This window comes from Seriola dumerili, unplaced genomic scaffold (genome assembly GCF_002260705.1).
Source record: "Seriola dumerili isolate Sdu_G_001 unplaced genomic scaffold, Sdu_1.0 BDQW01000199.1, whole genome shotgun sequence".
Classification (NCBI taxonomy): Eukaryota; Metazoa; Chordata; class Actinopteri; order Carangiformes; family Carangidae; genus Seriola; species Seriola dumerili.
In genome coordinates, this window is record NW_019174454.1 from 540,962 (window position 1) to 565,639 (window position 24,678).

Here is a 24,678-nt window from a genome sequence, read left to right on the forward strand (position 1 = left end):
CAGGCTATATGTTGCACTTGATTTTGACATTTCACAATTTATGTTTAAAAATGCAGCAGACATCTGCAGACAGGGCAACCTCACAAGATAAAAACAAGAGAAAATGGGTGTGTGAACTGCAGAACGAAAATAGTACAAATGCCAGAAAAAAAGAATAGCTCTGAGGAAAATCGGGTTAATCTGTTATGATAAACTGAGAGCAACGATAACCCAGGGATCTGTGGTAATGTGCATATTCAGAATAGACATATTTTTCAGTGAATGAGGCACAGACGCTGATGTAAAGTACAAATATGGATGTATAAACTTATTTTTGTTCCACCCACATAAACAAGCTCTTGTTAGAGAAATCATCAGGATAACACCCTTTCACCCAATGTTATGAAACATCCGTTTATCACGCTCACGGTGGAGCAGCTCAACTGTGTGTTTCAGGTGAAGCTTTTAGAAACACACATTAAATACCACACCCTTATTAACCAAACATCTGGAGTAATGTAATAAAAGAAAACATATAAAAGTGTTAGGGATACATTTTAAACACTGTTCTAACCTAATTGCTAACCTAATTAGGAGAATTACAGTTTAGACCATCAGTATTTGAACAGTGACATATCTGTTTGGTTTTGGCTTTGTATTGTATGATATACAACAGTGTCAGCTTTAACTTGAGGGTGATTACATCCACATAAGATGGACAGTGTAGAAATTGTAGTCTTTTTTAAACATTAACAAACTCTTCACCCAATAGAACATCAACAAACACCATATTTCCACTGTTTGGCCATAAAAATGCATATACTGTGTATGGAGGATCACTGTTCTACTGCACTGTCCTATAATTTGGGAACTGTGTGTAAAATATGCTTCATTTTCTACACCATTTGCTCAAAATGGATGTGAACAGACCAAAACATAGTCACTGTTTAAATCTAATGTGCAGCTGGACCACCAAAAACAGTAGGAAATCTATCACAGTCCAGAAACATAAAGACAGACTACAAGGAATGTCTGAAAAACCGTGTCCTCACATCCTCAATACACTTAAAATGAGACTGAAAATTAGCATTAAAGAGCAATAACATATATACTCAGGTGCCAGTAGTCAGAACAAGGATCAGACACCAGGGCTAAGTAAAGCAAAGCCAGCCAAGCATTTAGTAAGAATCAATAAATACACAATGCTCCCATCCCAGCTCCACTGTGAGGTATACAACCTTCAGTGAGAATGACTGCTATACTTTCACAGCGTTGATTTGCTGTAGCTATATAAATATCTGCCCCTAATGAATTTATCATACCACCCCCACTGTACTAACTGATCTGTCTAACACAGGCTCATCTCCACTGTCAGAAGGAAGGTTAAGTATACTGCAGCTAACCCTGCAGCCTTCAACGTTCCCTGAACACAGCAAACAAATCCGGACCAGAGCTCCCTACAAATCTGCTGAACTTCAGGAAAATCATAAATTACATTCCACCTCAGTTCAAACACATCTCCCACATCTATTTCCCTGGGTTCTCCACGTGATGATGTGAACAAATACATGCTGCCAGGGGCTTGCAGTAGCCCCTTTTACACAGACATCCCACTCCATTGCTGTTAAGGCGCCTTTGATTGTTTACACCGAATCAAATAAAGCCGTCCCGGTGTGTTTCAGATAGCACGCCATCGTTCAAGAGTCAGAGGCCTGACATGAAACACAAGAACGTCGGTGTCTGTTCCGTCATGCCGGCTCTCCCTTCTACACAGACGTCGATCCGGCTCTGTGACTTTCAACGCTGCTGGCTTAAAGACAGGCCAACAATGCCCCCACCCCATTCCGTGTTCACACCTTTTATACAGAATGACGAGGCAGATAAAGGCGCAACATTTCCACCTTGAACAGACTGTGTAAAAGGGGCTAGTGAGGCCTGGGAGGAAAAGGAGGGGTGGGGGGTGCAGAGGGAGAGTGCGAATGAGTGTGGCAGGTGTCGGGTCGGTCAGCTGGCAAGCTACTGTGTTAGAGCGCAGCAGGGCTTGAAGGGGATGCCGGACGACGTGCTGGGTCCGAGAGGAGGAACTGGGAAGGGAGCCTCTACATCATGGCAGATTGCCTGTCTGTGCGGCTCCCAGCGCCCATACATTGCTCTCCCCTTCGTCCCCGTATCCCCTCGATTGGTTTTCCATCCCTGCCCATCAGGGTGTAATGGAGTCCCCTGGGTGTCTGGATGGATGGAGGTGCGGCTACTACTGACAGCCGCCGCCGGAACGCCATTCATTCCTCTCAAGGAGCCCTAAAACCTGGGTAATAGCTGTACACCACACTGGGGAAATGTACCCCTCTTCAGGTGTGTCCTTCATCTTTCCCTGTTGCATTTGTACAATTTCTCACTGCCCTTTTCTCATTTCTGTCCCTTTCCCTCCTGTTTCTCTGCGTACCCCAGATTGTTTGCTCTTTTTTTTTTTTCCACTTGTCCCTTTTTCCATCCGTTCTTTCTTTCCTCCTCAGCTCTGCGGACTGGTGCTGGTGCCCGACCTCTTTCATTTAGAAACCTGATACGCTTCAATAGGCTGTATCTGAGGCAGCGGGGGTTTAGAAAGCTGCTTACACACACACGCTCACACAATCACACACACACATATTCACATGCATACACAAACACACACACACACACACAAAGACACCAGATACCACTTTGTCTTTTTCCATCGAATTGGCACAGTGGACCCTATTGCTAGAAACACTGGCATCTCAGGGGAACTTCTTGGGTCTGAGTCTTGATTCATCATCAAATTCCGCAGCATCCAGCCTTGACTCACACTGAATATATCTAACTAATAATCTCGACCGTTTTCCCATATTATGGCTACTGGAAACATTTCATTAAAATGCATTTTTTTCTACTGAAAAATTCATTTTTCTGCAATATTTTTCACTGTGTTTAAAACTATTTCCTTTTTTTGCACTTAGCTTCCACAAGGGAGCTGTAGGCTAAAGGTATCTTACAGCAACGCCTGCTGAAAGAATACCTTGCCTATGCATCATGCCTGAATACATTTCCTCCTGGTTAGAGCAACATGATTAATTGGTTGTAAATCTATAGCAGTCTCTATCCTCCTCATGGTGTGGAGTGACAAAGTGTTTTGAATCAGGACTAGAGTTAAAACAGGGGTACTCCAAGCAAAGAAAATCAATCTTCGCATTACTAACAGCAAGTTGTCAGCCACATCAAAGTCGCTTGCCAGACCTCTTATCTGCAACCAACAGCTAGTATCAGTCACTCTGCTGGTCGATTAATCCCAAAAATAAAAACAGAAAAATCATTCCTACATGTGTCTTAGCGGGGCACAGCTTCAAAGACTCTGTGAACCTCACAGCTGCATCACTTTCAGTTTAGTTCTGCAGGAGGAAATTAGAGTGAGTCAGTTTATTGCCGAAGTGGCAAATCTTATCGTTTGTTGATTGACTGTATTGGACAATGCCACTCTTTGTTGAGGTTTATGGTAAAAATTAAAGCGTGATGTGTAAGGAGTCGGTCATTGGGACAAACCTACAGAGTCCGTTGTGTCTTTTTTAAGCTTTATGGAGCATTTTAGGATTTTCTTTTTCATTTCATTGTTTCGGTTTTATGTCCTACAACTTAATTTAATAAAGTCTCAGCACTTTCATCAACCTTGTTTCCAGTTCAAAAGTTTTGATAAACCCCACCGTATGCTATCTGCCCAGCACTAAATGTCAAATAGACAAAAATCAGCAACTACTTTGTTAACATAATGTAGCATTTTAGCTGCTGTCAGATGTTTTCCTCAGGAGCTGGTGGGGCGAGAACAGAGCAAAGAGGAGAGTGAATATTGTGCTTACATTCATAAGGTCACCAGAAACATGACCCCAAATGAAAGCTTATGAGATCCTGCGGTTTGCTGTCATGTTCAGCACAATAACTCCATACAGCATATCAGAGTAATGTTTACCGGTTGGTAATCTACATGCATGTGGCCTAGTTGAAAGCTTTCAGTCAGAATGCAGAGTCATCTTCATCTCACAGATGTAAAAACAAACATTTCGCTTTCACTCAAAAGGTGAAACTGAATTATCTTGCAGAAACTATAAACTCCATTGTATGGTTTAAACATCTTCTTTTCACAAACTATTATACATTGCAATATCATAAGTAGAGGCAGTAGTAAAATTTAAACAAGCTTTGCAAATATGAATCTCCTTGGCTAGGGCACAGAAAATTATTATTAAAAGCAATGTAAACAACTTGTAGATCCTAGTAAGCAAGCTGTAACTCAAAATTAGATCTAAGTGTCTTTTAAAAGCATCTGCTCAGGGCTGCAGCGCTATTGGTGTGGGAGTGAAACTAATTACATCTGAAAATTGTGAAGGGAAGAAAATCTCAGGCAAACAATGAAGCCCAAGGTAACTGCTAAGTTTTTAATAATCCGGTAGCTTCACTGTAAATAGAACTAAAGACCATGATGACTGCTGCGGAGTAAGACAGGCGTGTGTCAGGGGAATGACGGGCAGGTGAGGAGAGGGAGAGGGAGCATGGAAGTGAAAGACAGGAAAAGGGGAGAGAACGGAGAGAGGGGTAGAGAGCAGACGACAGCCTGACTGACAGAAGAAGAGAGCAATGAAGAGAACGACGGAGAGGCTGAGACAGGGGAAACAGACTAGAGGACAGGAAGAGGAGGAAACACAAACACACGTAACAGATATAAACAGAGTGAGGAGCGGTGAAGGAGCTGCAATCAGTACTCATTAAATGGTGTCACTGAATTTAGTGGTGTGAGATTTGAGGCCGTTGTCAAAGGCAATCTGTCTCATGTTCTCCTCTTTATTGGTTCATTACTCAAGACACACCGTTTCATGGGATTCAATAACAACATCAGCATTTAGCTTTGTTATTGTTTGGTCTCTGTGGGCTACGTATACATTCAAAGTTAAAGCAGACTATTGTGGCTCTCATTAATTATTTAGAAGATGCAGTACTCATTGGGTAATAGAACAGGAAGTCATAAAAGTTGTTTATGTTGTGTTCATTATGTAATGACTAGAGCCGTGCATTGGACTTTAATATTTTTCGGATGCCAACCGAAATACAGAACTGTGAAAACGTTTTAGGTACGATGCTTAGACTCTTATCCATCGCACACTACCATCACGGAGACATTTGATTAAAATTAATTGCGCAGCATGACAGTCCAAACATACAGCCGTAAGTCATAAAGACCAATCTTCAGAGACAAGAAGGACACCTGAAACAGATCAACATCATGGAGTCAGAAGACACTGACGCTAAACATCCACAGACCTGTGGCAAGGTCTCCAAAATGCTTGCAACAACCTTCCTGTCAAGGAATCTTTGAAAAGTAGCTGTGTGCAAGTGCACCTGATACTATTTTAAAAGGCAAAGAGGCTGTATCAAATATTGATTTGATCTGGGTTTTTTCACAAGAATGAACAATTTCAAATGAGGCAACCCAGCCCCAGCAATGACAAGCCAAAAGAAGCCCTAACACAGACAACACTGTACAGAGTTGTACCTTCTCTTACAGCCCAACCAGGGTGTGTGTGTATGACACAGAAACGGAGTCCACTCACTTTGCTTCGATGTGTACGCTTGTTCATATATATGTGCGTGTGCGTGCGTGTGTGTGTTTCCTGCAGTGTGACAGAACGGCTGGCAGGTCCGCAGACAGAGGTTTGACAGGCGTTTAATGAGGAAGCTCTCACAGGACACAGGCTTTGCACAAGTAACACACACACATACACATGCACTCTTGCACACATAGTAAGCAGTAGGGAAAAGAAGGCACCTTTGTTTGGCAGCAAAAACACCTCAACCTAATTACAATGTGTTTGTAATATACTTTCCTTAATTACACTGAGATTGCACACTGATCTGCTCAGATTACCTATTAAAACAAAGAATAAACTGAACCAGCACGTTCTCAAACTGCCAAACCAGTCATGCGCTGTTGGATGTTTGTTGGACACAGCCAGGGGTTTTCCGTTGCTTTGTATGAAGATTACCAATAGCTTCTCATAACCCCTCTTCAATGGAAAATTCAAGGTTACATTCGAGTCAGGGAGTTTCAAATCTGACCGGGCATTAGTGAGGAAACCGGTGCTCTGAGCTGGAGTGAAGCTGAAAGCTAATTTCCCTTCCGTCCAGTTCAACAAGCTCTGGGTTGCCTCGGCTGTTAAGCTGACAAGTGCCCAAGTCATTCTGCTACCTGTCTGCTGTGAACCTTGCCTGCCGGGAGGGGGTCCGAGTGAGGGGAGGTGAAGAGGAGGTGGATGTGCAGCAGTGCCATATGGAGAGCAGAGACATAATGAGCAACTACATCTGTTGGCTTGCACTCAGAGGGATGGCAGAACAAAACTCTGTTTAATAAAGTATTACTACCCTTTTATGGGTCTTGGAATGTGTCAGGCACGGTTGTAGGAAAGTTAGCACTGGAGATGTTCATCAGTGATGTTTGAAGTAACTCATTTACATTACCACACATTGACCTGGCTATAAATTAGCATACAAGACATTCTTGGCAGAAAGATTGGACCATCCTTGAAAACACTTCGCAATGCAGCCAAGTGGACGGCAGCCGCTCGGTCTCACTGAGCAGAATACAAGGTTTATTTAAGCCACACGGAGAACAGTTCATTTACTGTTAGAAAGTGGACTGAGCTAATCAGTTTGGAGATCATCGTTGTAGGAAACCGACCAACAGCAGGACACAGAGTATGAAGTCTGGCTGGTTGCTGCCATATTGTAAGCCAGAGAATTATGTTGGCCACTAAGCGTCGGAGAACAGATGCTGTTGGAGACATTGTCCATCAGTCAGCAAATGTAATGCCAAAGGCTGGAATGCCAGAGTGGAGTTGGCGAGGACGGTGTTGCAGGGTGGCAGGCGATGGAGGAGGGCAGGTGGTAGTCTATTACGGCTACCTGATCCCCTTTTGAACCAAAAGGTTTATGGGGGATTTGGGAGACCAGCTGCTGGCATTCAAAAAGCAAATAAAAATCTTGAGAGAAAAGGAAAATAAAACACCAGAGTTAGGAGAAGTCCGCGTGTCATCTCCGCCTTACCAACAATCTCCATCCCCGATCGCCAGCTCATTCCAGTCTCAGGCCGTGCAGCCAGATCTCTATTTGTGGTAGTAATGAGCCTGCATCAGGTCCCTGTGGTAATCGCAGAAGCAGACCAGTGATAAAGATGAAGTGGGCTGCGGATCCCATGGTGCCTTTTAGGAGAGTGGAACATTGACCACGAGATCTCTATCTCATTGATCAGCCAGTTCAGAGAGAAAAAAAGTTCCTTTCCTCCAGAGATGCCTGTTCCTCACTCCACTGCCCTATTTCAGAGCAAAATGTCTTCGTGAAAAAGACAGACATGCTTTTAAACTCCCCTGTCGGCGACCAGTTGTGTTAGTATTATTGTAAGCTGCGAGGATAAAAAAAGAAACCACTAATTTCATTCATTTTGGGAGCTTTCTCAATTCTCCTACCTGATAAAATGAAGTAACATTTACCAGTAAATACGGTCTTAAATGCCCACTGTAAGTCTATCTGTGATTATCAAGCATGGGAAAACATGTTTGTATTGCTGAATCCAAAATTTTCTATGGGGAGCTTTGATTGGAAAAGTGTTTTTTCTAATCTAACAGTGGGCTTAATCCAGTTCTGGGCATCTAGCCAAATGTTTGACTTACACCACCAAACAAAGCACGGCTCAACTTTACACAACAAAATTGGCAAACAGTTGGCCAACAAATCTTTGAGAACCTGGCCTTTGAGTAAAACACAAACATGTTGATGGAGAGACAAAAGACTCAAATGTTCTTGGTGAGTTTCAGTTCACAGAGTGAGAACGACAGTACATCAACTGAGTGAGCAGCTGGCAGCAAGCTGAGCAGTATCAGCTGGGTTGAGTACCGGCTCCTTCCTCACAAGACAAAAGCACCATGACTTGACACAGCTGACTAAGACAAAACAAAAACAACATTGTAATAAGGAGCAGAGTCCCTTTTCACAGCCTTGATGACAACAATCAGCTTAATTGAAATCCATTTTGCTTGCTGCTCACCTGGGAGTCACTCTGTTTTTCCTGGCTTTCATCTCAGTGATCAAATCAAGAGACTGCTCTTCCTGATGACAAGATAGTGGATTTGGATATGCACATGGCGGTTCTGCTGGTGAGGCCTTGACAAGGCAGATCAATAGTGTTGTGAGAAAAGGGTCAGCAGAGGTGCAGACGGCAGCTGTGCTCCTCTAATTATGATCAGGCAGAGACAGAGGAAGCACCTGCGTTTTGTTTGCAAGCAGACTACACAGAGGAATCCTGCAGAGAGTGACATCCAGCTTAACATCCCCGTTCTTTAAGAGAATCTTCCTACAGATTTGTGCGGTCGTTTGCACACAGACAAACCTCAGAGAAATGAATTATGGTATCATTATGTATTATTCATCATTTCAATTGAATTAAGAAATTACTAATTAAATGACTGTGCTTTCTGTAGCGTGAGCAGCTACGAGAATAACGACAAAAGGTTAAAAGGTTTTACTTGTATAATACTGGATAAATGTACCATTTACTGTATATATATTTATATCATTTACTGTAAATCATGTTCATTTTCAAATAAATGTTGCCACTTAGTGTATGACAGTCCCTATGAGATACAGAGATTCAGATTTAGCTTTCTATGTGTATGTGTATACGTATAATTATAGCTCGACCAGTAAATTGTCCAATATTAGCTTATTACAATAATGTTGGCATATGTGTAACCATGTACATGTCCGCAAGTAAGTAACAACTAAATGCAGCACAGAAATATCAAAGATAAGTTTGAGGAAGTTCAGAAACACTGCCTCCATTACAGTTTGTTCACCAAAGAACACAGCAAGTAATTTGTTTTCATTGTGTCAACAAAAAACAAATTTAAGGCATCCATATCAAAATGACTCATATCAGCTCATAGCTATTGCCAGAATTTGAATCAAATATCAAATATATCAAACATCAGCCTCAATAATCCAGTATTAGTTGAGCGGTAAAAATAATATAAACTTTATTAAATAGTACTTACTGAAAACAAGGTTCACACAACGTTAACAACGACACAACATCCAGTGTTTTTATTATTTTGTCAAAGCCATTTATACCAGTGAGGGAAAGTTAAATGAACATACAGGTGAAACAAACCAGTATAAACTCTCCAAACCAGTTTCAACAAAAACTGAAGAAGATCAGAACAGAAACAGAAACTTGAAGAAGGAAGATTTACTGCAGGACTGCTGTATCAGACTGCATTAGCTAATAAACTAGCAACCACATGTACTTTATAGCAAAGGACAATAGCTGTGCAAAATGCATCCATTGGGATGCAATATAGTAAGCATCTCAAACAGGTACAGTAATGGCGAGGCTAACTTGACCCTTTTAGCTACTGACAAATTAATGCCGACGAGCTGCTAACAAGCCAGCGAGTGGCAGAACTTGATGGATTCTAAATACAAATCTAAGACGCCTCTTTTAACTGGCAATATTAACAACGAATGCAAAGTGCCTGGTTTCCTGTGAAAGCTATGGAGAAGGTATTCCAACACACAACCTGCGAGCAACTCATTTCAGTTCACTATCCTCAACACAGTCAATGGACCCAATACATTTATTTCTCGGATGGTGCACTCGAATAATAAACATAATGAAATCATCGAATACACTAACACTATAGGACGATGCTGAAATGGCACTAAATGGAACAGCTATAGACTATCTGTCACTATGTAGCACTAGAGGTTTTTTAAACTGCAGTTTGAGGGAAACAGTAAAGCTCTTTAGAAGCCCAAAAAGGGAAATAAATGTGTGAAGGATGATGCAGCTCTACTTCTGAGACTTCTTCAGTTGAGCACCTGCCATTAAACCCTTTTTACTTTCACTCCTGAGTCAAAGATTTAATTCCTGAGACTTTCTGAGACACACTGACTCAGACAGACGGACACAAATAAACAAAACTAAAATTTCAATTGAATCTGAAGAAAAAAAAAGTCTTCGTAGGATTTCTCTTATTCTATTTCTTGATGTGCCTTTTAGAAACTCTGGAGGATAAGTTTGATCATTTCTTTCATTAGATCCTAATAAATCCTAATGTTGGTAACGAATGTTGAATGGAGAGCCTAAAACAAGAGGAATGGATGAAAACCTGAATGTTGGAATGTGTATTACATTCAGCTGTGGAATGACACGTGATATTGTATTACATATAGTGAAAGAAAAAGTAGTGTCTAAATACACAAATCTTGTTGTTCCTGCACTGTGATGAATAAGTAAGCTGCGGTTAAACTTTTCAAATTCATATTACATACATCGCAGTGATGTGGCTCTTCCCCCAGCTGGTCATACTGCTGCACTGAGAAAAAATGCAGCTCAGCTCCGCTTAATCAGATCTGATTACTGGTTGTGACCAACAATGTGTCACTTGCTGCCAAAACAACGTTGCATTTGGCTGGAGAGCCTTTGACTTTACATATAGCGATTTTAAAGCCCAATTACAGTGGAGAGATGAACCATAAACTGACCCCCCCGAGCAGAACAAGACCGACACAGCAGAACTAATACCGCTATGCACTCAGACACAGAGTCAGCGATTGGAGAGATTGAGAGATTGGAGAGATTGGAGAGACTGATGGAGGGTGATTAGGCGGAGGCAGACAGAGTGGGAGCTGGCTTTTGAATACTACCTCAGTTTCTTTCTATTAGTTTTGGTAAAAATGTTGAATCTTGACTAGGTAGTCATTTATAGATGATGTCTGAGGTAGAGGGGAAATGGCAGGAAAGAGACAGGTGGAAGAGGTGAGATGAGAAAATAGGGAACAAGAAAGGACAGGAGAGAAAAAAAAAGAAAAAGGTGAGAATAAGGACAAGAGAGTGACAGGAGCTGAGGCTTGTGTGAGGGCAGTAATAGCAGACATTAGAGGAGGGACAAAGGCAGAAAGGCAGAGAGGTGAAAATTGGTTAAAACTATGGTTGGGTGAAAGGAAAGAAGAAAAATAAAGGAGAAATGGGGCAATGACTAAGAGGAGAACAGTGTAAATCAAAGCAGCAAAGGACAGAGGTGTTCACTGAATCTGTGTCAAGATCAGAGGTGGTCTGTCAGGGCCTTCTCTACAGGCCCTTCCATTTTTGAGGGGTGTATTTTTAAATGATAAAATATTAGAAATGACTATAATGATGTTACTGTTTAATTAATTTATATGTGATACAAATTATTTAGTTTTAAAAGCATTATTTTGGTTCGATTTCAGTTACTATCATAACCATAAACCCACTATTTGGAGCTGGAACTAGATGTGTTTGCCTCTGACTGTGCTTCTTCATACAGTACAGTAATTATATTTCATAGTACGAACATGAGCCAGTCCGACACACGCACTTATGTCTACCCACTGAACGAGTGAACGAGCAAGAGAGAGAGAGAGAGATTGATTTGTGTATATATAACTATTTTAAGTTAGTTACCAGGGCGTACAGCATCACGGCTGCCAGCGCCACTGGGGCCTGCTGTGTCCTCGGTTGCAGGCTCTGTTCATAGAAAATGTACTTGGCAATAAAGACTGACAATAAAATTAACATATCTGATTCATGATGGCTGGGACCCCAAGGTGTTGTAATCATAATCAACCAACATGTGTACGTATTTCTTGGCGCTGTGGGGCACACAATGCTGTCCAGCTAGCCTGCGACTGTTGGGAACTGAGATGAATGGCAGCTAACGATGAAATTGACATTGTGTCCGATTTGCTTCAGAGTCTATTTTCCAGGCAAAGTTTTCAAGATAAAAAAGGAAATATCTGAAAGAATAGAGACCAAGACCTAAGCTCGAGGGGCTCACGCAGGCAGGCATGGGCTGTGTGAGGCACTTTACCAAAGCTAACTATGAACTATACTGGAGCTCTTCAACACAGACAGTGGTCCATGGAATACTACTGGTTTTGGCAGTCCGAACACCTTAACCAAGTCAGCCAACAGACCAGAGCTCTGACTGTCATCTAATTTTTTGGGACACAAAGTGGACTTTAGCGCTGTCGCCTCACAGCAAGGAGGTTCCGGGTTCGAGTCCCGGCTCGGACGCGGGGTCTTGCTGTGTGGAGTTTGCATGTTCTCCCCGTGCTTGTGTGGGTTCTCTCCGGGTACTCCGGCTTCCTCCCACAGTCCAAAGACATGCAAATGGGGACTAGGCTGTTTGGTTACTCCAAATTGACCATAGGTATGAATGTGAGAGTGAATGGTTGTTTGTCTCTGTGTGCCCTGCAATGGACTGGCGACCTGTCCAGGGGTGTACCCCGCCTCTCGCCCGAAAGGATGCTGGGATAGGCTCCAGCACCCCCGCGACCCTACTAGAGGATAAGCGGTAGAAAATGAATGAATGAATGAAAGTGGACTTTGCGCTGGATGAGCAGAGGAGGAGAGAGACAAGTGTGCACAAGGGCAGGTCTGGTTGAAGTGTAGGAAGAATTCTCAACTCCCCCATCAAAACAACAAAAATCTATCCCCACAGCTGGAAAGGTTAATTTGCAGTATCTGATGCTACAAGCTACCTACCTATGTAGTGTAGCTACACAATGTGGCAATGAGAAAAGGTAAAGGGCACCATTTTCATGGCAGCAAAAACGACCAGAGAGACCAGCACTCCAACTGTTTGGTATTTTCCTGAACTTGTAAAATTGCCATTTGTGTCTGTGTGGTATTTCAGTGCCACACTTATTTTAGGAGAGGTGCAAACAACTGAGAGTTTCACTCAAATGAGGCAGCACAACATAATGTTTATAATATTAATAAATCATTTTAACGAATCACTCTTCAACCAGTAAAAGAGTTTAAGAGGGTATAATAATTGGCACAGGCTGCGACAAAGTAATCCCACACATCCGACTCTCCGTTGTGACTTGGTATTCTGTTGTTTAAATGGGAGGCTGCAGATATCAGTGGCAGTGACTTGGTATTCTGTTGGCGGCTAATTGTGTCATCGCCTCCTTTCCAACTTTCTTTTTAGCAAAAGAACCATTTCATGTTTTGTTCCTGAAATGCATTACAGTGAAAATGATGTTCACATTTTATGGTATGATGTTCGCATTTGTGGCGTAAGATAAAAGTACCCGCTGAACTGTGGTCATGTGAACAGCGTCATCAACATTTTGTATTATTTATAAATAATAATAATAAAACCCACACCATCTGCCTCTGGCTGCAGATTTAAGGTGCTGTGCCCTCAGATTGTGCCACTCTACACCATCCAGACAACAAGATAATTTACCGGAGAAGCCTCTTTCCAACTGTTGAGCTGTTGTTGTCATGTATTACTGTGAGTGGCACAACTGTTTTCACAGCAATCAGGCCAGTGATACGAATGGCTAAGAGCTAATTTATCTAACACCACAGCCCTTGATCTATATTCACCTTCACTCAGCCTGTTTGCAATTTGTGCTGCTGAACCAAAATGACTGGTGCGCTTCAAGATGCCCATATAGTTGGTGCTCTCAGGACCTTCTGCTCTGCACTCTACTTGGACCTTAAATGACCACGAAAGGCGAGAAAATGGTGTTTAATCTTCTGTTTGCCAAAATGAACACAGACATTTGCAGAAACAGCACTCCATGGGAAATGTAATTAAAGGTCCACTTTCTAGCTTTTACCTGAGCTTTAAATGACATCTCACAGTCGTACAGTTGTCAGGGAAAGGACTCTGTTATTAAATGCCGGGGATGACAACTTAGCAAACTAAATCTACTAGTGAAGACTGAAATGCATAAAAGCTCTAGAAAAAGCTGAAAGATCTTGAGTGAAGGTCAAAAATGAACTTTGTTTAAGCACTACACAGTTTAACAATATTGTCTTGCTCATCCATGCAACCAGATGTTGGCTTCACACTTTTCAACAGAGCACCAGGAAGTGTTAAAGGATAATTCTGGTTATTTGAAACACACTCACTTTATCTCTTACTGTTGGGGATTGCATCGCCTCCAACAGATCAAAGCTGCTCTAAAGATGATTAAACTTTAAACACAATCATTGCTATGATTAAAAGACACAAAATATATTATGCAGCGATGTGTAACAGTGTGTGTGAAATTTGTAACTAATGACTATCAACATATCTAAAAATCAAAGGACTTATCCACTGACAGTCATTTATTAGTTAATCATTTTCATCACAATTTATAGATGCAGCAATTATGAATACGGGTTTTATTTAAAGAAAATTGCGACCATCACTATTATCTTATTCTTGTGATCTTGACATTGGTGCAAATTTGTTTACTCAGTCAAACCACGCAGGGTTTTTCTACAATCTAAATGGTTATCACAATAAGAGCAAACCATGGTCATTAAGGTAGAAATAAACCCTATCCCTGTGTGTATTACAATTTTTGGATGATACTGGTGTCGACATGTGTGAGAGCAAAGCTGACTAGAGGTTGGCTGTACAAAAACAGGAGATGTGGTGTGCTGGCTTTGCTATGACCAACTGTGGCGCAGCGTCTGGCAGGGAGACGGTCTAATGTGAGCATAGCTACCGTATAAACGGTCTCAGGCCAGAGAGGATTTGCTGGGTTGGCTAGCTGGCTTATCATGTCACAAAAAGCAATTCCACACCTTGTGCTGCACTGAGCTGCTGGACAACTCACCCATTTAAATCAGTTTGGACAGCCTTGCACACACTGAACACAACACAGCAGGATGAGTATCTGAACATGTGAACGGACAAATGAACGAACACGCACTCAGAACTATGGCAACTATTAAGTGAGTGAATTTCTTATGGAAGCTCCACAATGACACAAATGAAGCACTAGACCTGCAAAACCTTTCTCTGGTTAGAAAGTGGACGAATTTTCAAATTCGTTCAACATCCATTCATGAGCAATGAACTGTGCCTCAGCTTTGTCTGTTCACTTTGTCTGTGGTCCTGTTAAACAATTGCTCCTGTCTGGCCATGTGCAGGAATCTTACAGTTCATTTGACTACTAATAACGTAATCTTGAGAAATATGTTTGACTCCAAACTATCTTGGAATTAAACTTAGAAAGGAAAAGAAGGAAGGATTCATTTTTACTGGCACTGAATGAGTTTTTCAGAATTACCTCAACACCAGTGCTCACGGTTCAGCAAAGCACTGTATCACATGAGACAGCAGAGAAAGAGGCAGAAAATGAGATGAGGAGAGCGTCTCTGACAGAGAGAGGGTGAGAGAAAGACACAGAGAACCTGAAAAATAAGCTAGTACTTGAACATCTGCGAATAAATGACACTCAAGTTGCAAGCAATTTCCAGATTATTTAAAGCTTTTTCTGGGTGGTTGTATAACAGTGAGTCAGAATTGTGTTTGCAAATGTTCTTGTGTATGTGTCTGAGTGTGTTTGAAAGCACAATTCTGTCATTATTACCTATCTTCAGGGCTTGAGCTATACCAGTGACCCCAAACCTCAATCCTGTGTGCTCTTTGTTTGCCCAGCGGACCTCAGGTTCACCTCTAAATCCAACCTGAGCAACACCCAACCTAAATGAAGTGGTGTAATCCCTCTATACTTCTACAACCAGATGGTTTTGCAAGCCCAAAGCAACCCCTGGACATCGGACTGGACATTAATATTCATGACTACTTCTGACACATGTTTGAATCATAGAGGAATATGTTTCCCCTCTTGAGCAGACACAGGGATATTGCACATTGCATCGCTTATGGTAGAGGAGAGGATGTTTGGGTTAAAAAAAAAAAAAAAAGGCAGTAAGAACATTTAAACTGAGCTGAAGGTGACAGAGCAGTGGGATGAAAAAACTTTTTTTTGACAGACTATTTGCCACCTAAAAATTTAATCACTAACATTTATTCAATTTAGTTTGAAAGCTTCCTGTGGCTAATAGCAAAATGACCTTAGTCCAAAGTCTGTATGAAAATAACAGTGCAACATGGGGGAATGTAAATGGGGCCTGGTGCAAATCTGAATGGGAAATGAAAAGTCCTTGAGTCTATTATTTTATATCTAAGTCACCACTTTTAAATAAGAATCAGATTTGTTATCCTTGAGATTCACAGGGAACAAAGCAACAACAAGAATACTGCATTGCATGCTCCACCTATTCTGGCTGGCTGCAGCAGCCAGCAGATAAGCACCTGTAAAGCAGCAGGAGCCTCTTATCCAAAACCCCAGTTAATGTTTCCCATTAGTTGATATTAATCTGCCCTTCCTCTAAATCCTGACCCCAAGGTTTGTTTGCACGCTGCCTAAGATGGAAACAAACTACCAACATGATGCACACAGTCAGCCCCTCTGCAGTAGCTGTTTTTCTATAAGTCACTATTAGTGCGAAACCCAGATGGGCTCAGTTCCACTCCTCTGTTGGCCCAGTGGAAGTTGCCGCGGCAGCAGCAGTGGAACCCGGGGAGTGATTGATAGAGATGAGTAGATGATGTGCTGATCACCTTGTGGGGTCTGTCAGCCACAATATTGCTGCCAGTGTCCCAGGCAACCAGCTGCTGGATCGCCAGCATCTGTGTCCTTACCATCACAATGAGGGATTAGGTGTTCAGAGTTGTGTGTGTGTGTGTGTGTGTGTGTGTGTGCATGGACACACACACACACACACACACACACACACACACACACACACACCCTTTTCTCTAGCACCTAAGGATCAGGGTGACCTGCTCTCACCTTTTGGAGGTTGAGTGTCACAGACAAACATCACCTGCTCATATTAGTTAAGGATGTAACAATTATTATATACATTACATTTTCAATTGACTTTTATTACAGTTTATTTAACACAATTGATAAATTATTGATACAATGACTCATGCATTGCAGTTTTGATTTGTTTATGCTTAGCTGTCATTTGCTATTGTGGGTCATCTCATAAAAGACCCACTTTGGTCATATCCAGTGAAGAAAGATATGTATCTATGGTTTCTTTATAAAAATGCATAAATGCAAAAAACCGTTTTGCTCATAAATCTTCTAATCATGTGAAGGCTTTTTGGGGGGCAGATGGTGGGATGTTTGAGTGAAAAGGTAATATTAGGCATGACCACCTGCTTACATCCACCAGCCAATCTACCCATACCTACTGAGCAGTCCTCAAAGGTGCGCTGCAGACTATTTGGCTGCCAAGTGTAGCTAGAATAAAGGTTTACATTTCCCAAAGGATAAAATACTGCAAAATTTGTGCTGCTCATCTCATCAAGAATAACTTAACCATCTTGGTACAATAATATAGCTTCAGCTCAACCTTCTGACTCAGCAGGGAAGCATTTTCTTACTGTAAAATTTTGCACCGTGACAGACATTTAATGTGCTCAGAACTGAAAAAGTTCTTTAGTCCTGTTCACGGTCCTCTTCTGTATGGTAATAATTGCAGAGGTCTTCTTTGTTCTTAATCTTATCAGAATCTGAGATGTCAACAATTGGTAAAGTAAATAACCCTAAATAACCCAGCATATTTTGCCAAAGGTCATTGACCTTTGAAGTAAAATCACTTCATAAGAAATGAATGAAAATACTTTATCATTCAAGGGCATGTTTTCCTCCATAGTCCTTAGTTACTTGCTGCTGTACATGCTTTACATGCTGTATTACAGTATCTCCTGTACCTTATTGAGGGTAATGGGTTAGTTACAACACCACCCACCCACTGCCCACCACTGAGATAAGGCTGTGCTGATGAAGTCCATTAGCCTGTCATCCCCTTCAGAGTGATCATGACATGAGTAATGTGACCTTCTCTGCTAGACACACACAGACACACACACACACACACACACACACACACACACACACACACACACACACTACAGCAGCTGACTTTGCTGATTTGCAGACCTCAAGCCATGAGACCTAATCAGTGAAATCCGCTGGCGTAGTGTTTGATTGGAATAAAAACTCTGCACACTCTTGGGTCTTGCTAGCATCCGGGGAGGAACCACTGAGTTAACACCATTGTTTTTAACCCTGACCCTTAGGAACCAAACTGCTATGATTGCTGTTTTTTCGGTTTTCCAGCTGTGCACTCGAGGCATGGAGTCGTCTTTGATTTTATGACTAAAATAAAAAACCAGCAGCAGAGTTGTGATGACCACAAATGAGAGCCAATGGGCTTCATTGTTAGACAACCTTAAAATAGTTATTTATGCATTTCATATAACACAGAATGGGATAAGAGGATCAAAGTATTCCCAAGGAAATAGGTTTCCCCCTGGGTGTATTAATCTGTTGTCTATTGTCATTTCAACTATGTGTCCAAAAATGCTTTTGTGTGCATTTTTATATCAAAATCCCTCATCTCGTCTTGTTAACTGACTGAATATTTTTCATGACTCATCCTGCACTGGGGGTGGACACAAAACTGCTTCTAATAATGTGATTATACATTTTCAGGGCCGCTACAGAAACCATCTTTTTATATATATAAGCTGCAGATCTACAAAACAAACCACTACATGCTCTCTTCAACACCATAGACTCAAAAATAAAGTTCTTGATGTTAAGATGAGAACCATATGAAATCATTTATACTAGTAAAATGTGCTTAGTATATTTAAAAGGTTTAATGGATTTTTATGAGAGCTGTTCATTTGTATGTGTGTAGTATAAATTTGAGGTACAATCACTTTACTTGAATATTTCCATTTTAAACCTCTTTAAACCTCTATTCCACAATGCTAACAAACAGTAAAATGCTACTTACACATTCATGAGTAATCCAGTATGCTGTCAGCACGTTTCCTTAAGTAAATACTGAAAAAAGGCTAAATTCACTCTTTAACAAAACATGGATTAGAACCGAAGAATAAGTACAGATGTAGAGTTGCACAGCTCTATCAAGTTCACCTAGTGCGGCTGGGAGAACAGAATCACCAAGGGTGATATATGGATGTAGTATTTAATTGGACATGCATATCAAAATGTTTCTGTGAAGCTGTCATATGTGGGAACACACTGCATATTTTTTTCCTGACAATGGAATAATCCAATACTACCGTAGTTGTACTGAATTATTAGTTGTGAAGTGTAACAGTAAGAAGACCTGATGGAAACGACTGCTTAAAATCAAGTGCTGAAGGAGGAAAGGACAAAGATTATTTCAATATCATGACAGCAGATTCTATAAATCCTACTTTCTGTGTCAAACATTGCAATTTGGCAGAGCTTCAAAGTATCATGGTCATGATTATTGCCCTGCACATGCAAGAGTACAATAAGAGGGGACAAGTAGAGATTAAATTTGGGAAAGTGTGGGGAGTCTGTGAATGATTTGGGCTAGTATCAACTCCTGAAAGTATTTTATGACTATATTGTATGTATCAGTTAACAGCTCAAAAATGGCACTTTTCACTTTATGGGGTCTTTAATATTCATACAGTGGTATTATCACAGTCAGTTTCTCAAAGCAGTCCGCCCAGCCAGTCAATGCCACCATAGATTTTTAACAGCAGGGAGTCCTGGTCTGTCTCACACTATAACAGACTGATGTCTCATTAGAAAGACAGGCTGTACTGAACCAGCGGACATTATAGAGAAAGGGATGGTAATGGGATGTCTTTTAATAGTCATGCTGATCAAATTCATGCAGTTAAAAAGGCGGCTTCTCTGTGGACCAAATCCAATTATGGCGGGGAGCACACCAGAACACACAAGTGACTGATGAAGTGGAAGAAAGCTGACATGTAGTTTTTAAAATCTGTAGTGAGCATACAGTAGATAATATAGACACTAGTAATAATCTAAACAGTTTTCTACAAATAGAATAAAACAAAACAGTATCAAATTCAGTAAATGCAACAAAGTGTGGCAGTAAAGCCATCACACATCAAATCTGGGAATATATGTTTCTTTTCTTATTTATAATTGATTTTGATCTAGTTTATGGTTTTGTATAATTCAAAGGCGCTCCGTGTCTTGACATCAGACAGCAAAGCACACCGTGTCAGAGTTCAGACAAGCCAATTAGCATCCAACTGGGGCTGGTTTGCATGCAGTCAAGCTCTAAAGCCCTAAATCCACTCAGTCATGTTTAAATTGTGAAAAACATGTTTTTCTTCACTGTTCAGAAAAGAAAATATGGCTGTTGACTTGTTTTATCAAAAATAATATCAATGATACTATCATCCATCATATCATCTCCGAGGTAAATATCCTGATGTCAAACACCACATGTACCGTAGAAATGGCAGGCGCTGGTGGTTCTCAACACACACAATTTGGGGCAAAACAACAAAACTTTTGTTTGTTTGTGTTTGTTTCAATAAAAATGTCAAAACAGTGGCTAGAAAGCCTCAGTGGGCCAAACGGCTCCGAGATAATGAGGGGAAAGGAGGAAATAAAATGTCCAGCGGAGCTTTGATTGGAGTGGGACTAGAATGGAGAGTTATGACACTGTTGAGGTATTTCATCATTTTCACTAACAAGTTAGATTTCATTCCCCCTCAGTCTCCCACAAAAGCCACGCAGCCACTAATGGGCATCATTGCTCCAAACTCTGTATTTGTGGTGGGACTATGAACAGGCTGCCTGACATGGGCCCGCAGCCACGGGCCATTTGGGTGCATAAACTCACCTCCTTCTCGCCACAGATATTGCTGATGATGGAGTTGGAGGCCGGACTGGCAGAGGGGCCGAGGACCGCCACCACCCCTTTAGACATGATCTGGCACACTGAGAGAACACAAAGAGGGGGGTGGAGGGGAAAATAAGGATTAAGGGGTGAGGAGGGAATGGAGAGGAGGAGAGACAAAGCAAGTCAGTCGGTGCTATCCAAAAAAGTAAAGTACAGGATTTCTTTAAGAATCTGAGGCAAGGCATGTAAAAAAGGCCCCCCTCAGTCAGATGTTAATGGATGCACATGCTGACTATCTCAACCTCTAAACAGATAGCAACCTGAGCCAGCGCTTCTACTGTCCCAAGGGAACCTGAACCTACGCGTGTTGGTGAATTGTGCAAGGCCGAATGCATTTGTCGATGTTTAATATGCAGAACGTGATGTACATACATACGTACAAAAAAAAAAAAATCCCATGAGAGTTTCATAGTTTGCATGAGAAGCTGATACTCATATAGCAGACAGACAGTGAGAAAGGCAGAGAGCCAGAAAAAGTGACAGGCAGTGATATCTAGAGGCTTAAAACATAAAATCTGGCATTTGAACATTTGCACATGAATGCAATAATATCCCCAAAAGTGACACACACATCTCATCTTGTTTTCCACTTTCTACATTTACAAGGACTGATTTAAAGGCTTTACCTTTGGGGATGAAAACAAATCTTTAGACTGAAACATTTTAGAGAATGTGAGTTTTACTCTTCTCCCATGGACACGGGCCATATGCTTTAATCTACCATACTGAAAAACAGAATGCCATTTCTTGTAATTTTATTAATCCTTGGCCTCTAATTAAACCTCTACAGTCAATGATGTGAGGAAGACACAAGCATCATTATTATTATTATTATTGGGGCAAATGCAGGGCATTAATCAGCTACATGTGGAAGAGGCAAAGGGGAAACGTTTTCTGACCCGCACAGCGAATCCAAAGGCAGTGAATCGAATGATTAATAAGTAATCCCTTAGTCCCCCATGGGGGTTGTGAGACATGAACACACGGACACTGTACAGAAACACCCACCTCCACACACACACACACACACACACACACACACACACACACACACACACACACACACACATCACACACACACACACACACACACACACACACACACACACACCTGCCTGCCTGCACGGATTCATCAAATTATAAAGCTGAATGATTTGACTGTCAGCCAACATGCTCCTGGCCCCTGTAACACTTTCATTTGCCCCCTTTATGCATAGGAAGCATTGTGTGTGTGTGTGTGTGTGTGTGTGTGTATGTGTGTGTGTGTACGTGTGTGTGTGTGTGAGAAAAAGAACAGGTATATAAACTCTTTGTCAACAAGACAGACTCTCTGCCTCCTCATCACAATTTATTCTTTGCCCCCTGGACATTGGCGTTGGTGTCGTGGTGTCCATTTGCGCCATGAATTGTCAGAACAGTACTGTGCTGCTAACTGCGGTCAAATTATGGTCAGAAGGTCACAAGAGATCGACTAAAGTCTATTTTCCCTGCTTAACATTGATTTTCACTGATCAATACAAGCTATTGGAACCTTGGAATGATTAGCGCTGTAATGAGTTAGACCAGAGAAATACTTGACAGGTTTGCTGGGTAAAAGAGGAAGAAGAGATGGACATGCAGCAAAAACATGGCAAACAGTAGAACCAGAAACACCAAATGACACAACATGGCTGTGTACACAGATACACACACATGGCCGCTACATCAACTGAACTCCTCCAGCTGCAGATCAAGGTGCTTCTAAGTTGAAAAACGCTTTTGGTTTCCTTTCAGATCTTACTAAATTCAATTTTCATGTGGTTGAAACATTCTCAGTTTCCTCAGGTAAACACATGGCAGAACTAAAGCAAACCATTTATGTGTTCTGCGGCTTTGTACGCAATAGAGTAACTGAAAGAACGCCTGTTTGTGAACTGGAGTCTTGTCATGTGTTGTTTCTGCCTTTACAAGCAGCAAGTCCAAGGAGGCATCCGTTTAGGAGCCGTATACGCCACAGGAGTGGGTGTTTGAAAGGTTGGGGTGGGACTTTCCTGGGCAGGTAGCGCTCCCTCTGTGATATTTCCATCTAACTGCGGCCGCTGAGCCGTCCCTAATCCAATTCCTGCCTCTAATTACACACACAATCACACTTTCACACACATAACATTTGCACAACATACACACAAGCCAGCATTCGCACACCACCAACGCGCACAGAGCAACACACGCACACAGACACACAGGAGGAACCACATTTAGGAAGGGTTTGTAGTTAACCAGGCAGAGAGAGTAATACAGTTTCTTGTTGTTGTGGTAAGTGAAGCGGTGTTTCCATGGATTAAGTGGCCCCAACTGAAGCTCTTGGGTTTGTGAAAGTGGGAATGTGTGGTATTGAAAATCAATCCTCACATGTCGTTTTCTGCAGGCGCGTACTGTGCTGTATTGATTTTGGATATTTTTCGTTGAAATATTAAATAAAATAATCTAACCAATAATTACTAAGGTGTGTGGTAGCTGTGGAGTAGGTGCATTGATACAATGGATCAATGAAAAATAGGTATTCCATCAAGTGTTAATGGAGTCACCCTCAGTTGTAACATTTGTCACAACTGTGCGACAAGTTACAGAAAATATCATGACGGGCTACTTAAAAAAGTCCATAAGCCTTTCTGTTGAAGGTCATCTCTGTTTCGACACAGATGAAGTCACATTACACTGCACAGAAGATGTTGTTTTGCTCTGCTCTACCGCAGTGGAAACAAAAGTACAGACAAAACAGAACCCAGCAAGCAGGCATAAAACACCTTTTGACTCCTGCAGCTATCAAAACATGACAGCTCATTTTGCGTTTCTGCGCCACATCAGTATGTCATCTATTTTCAATAATTTGTTTGCTTCTGTTTGACCAAAATATTGTTAAACCAGACAGACATATCTCTGCACTTGGGGGACGAGTGTGAGAGACTGAGTGAAAAGAAGACAGTGGGCCTGAATTGAAATGACAGGCTTGCTGATTTCAAATAGACAGACGATCTTTGCTGGTGCGATTGCTCACTGGATCCAGCAGTGCCTCAGATTTATTACTTTCAACCTTCTTTTCTCCTACTCAGCACGCACACGCATATTGACCAACAGACTTACACCCAAATGAGCAAACACACACACAGAAACACTATCTTCTCCTCACCAATTAATTGGCATTTCTTCCCTGTATTACTTACTTGTTTCCCCCATCTCATATTCACTGTCTCTCAGCAGTTCAAAGATGTCCACCTCCAGCTTGCCAGTGGTGGAGCGGTTTGTGTTCCTGTTGATGCTGTCTTTGGCCAGAGTGATGGCCAGACGCTCTCCTCTGCTGCACTCCATAGGGTCATCAAGGATGGCAGCTGAGGAGAAAAGAGGGGGGGGGTAGCAAAGGGTTGTGATTGTAAAGGAGATAAATAACTATCTACAATGGTAACTGCTATTTTTTCCATGGCCAGAGCTGCCCATATGGGCAATGATCATTCAATCTGAGAACCTGTAAAGACAGATCATGTATTTAAAGCCTTTTTTTTTTTTTTAGGTCTAACATAAAAGTTCACTCCACTGGAAGCTGGTCCCAAGGTGTATGGATTTATTAGCACCAATACTTAGGTGACATTTTGTGCACACTGCTCTCCATTAATCTAGACTGCCTACAAAGGCACAGTATTGTTCTTAATAAATCCACACACTTCGGGAGCAGCTTTTACTGCTCGGAATCTGCTTTTAAAAGAGTGAGTGCTATTGTATATATCTGATCTGTATGATAAAAGCTTGAAAGCTTAAAAGCTTTAAAATCTTGCACCTGTTTGATGGCATTTTCAGGAACACTGCAAACATATAAATACATCACACAGCATATTGTTAAGGCATCAGAAGTATTCACAACATCTGCTAGTTGTTTAGCTTTCATAAAGGCACAATGGGAACTTCAAACTTCAGTCACTGCAGTAGCTTTTCAGAGATGCCATGCTGTGTAAGTCCACCATAAAATAAAATCAGTTTGC

The 24,678-nt window shown here is 41.5% G+C and overlaps 1 protein-coding gene across 1 annotated transcript in view; it reads right to left on the bottom strand.

Annotated features, from left to right (window-relative positions):
• grik4 (glutamate ionotropic receptor kainate type subunit 4) overlaps nucleotides 1-24,678 on the bottom strand; it is a 144,540-nt gene that overhangs the window by 86,982 nt on the left and 32,880 nt on the right. Inside the window, exons 2-3 of the mRNA XM_022753799.1 lie at nucleotides 23,869-24,033; nucleotides 20,609-20,706 (exon numbers count right to left, since the gene is read on the bottom strand). Coding sequence (XP_022609520.1) covers nucleotides 20,609-20,706; nucleotides 23,869-24,033 — 263 coding nt within the window. The remainder of the gene's footprint in view (nucleotides 1-20,608; nucleotides 20,707-23,868; nucleotides 24,034-24,678) is intronic.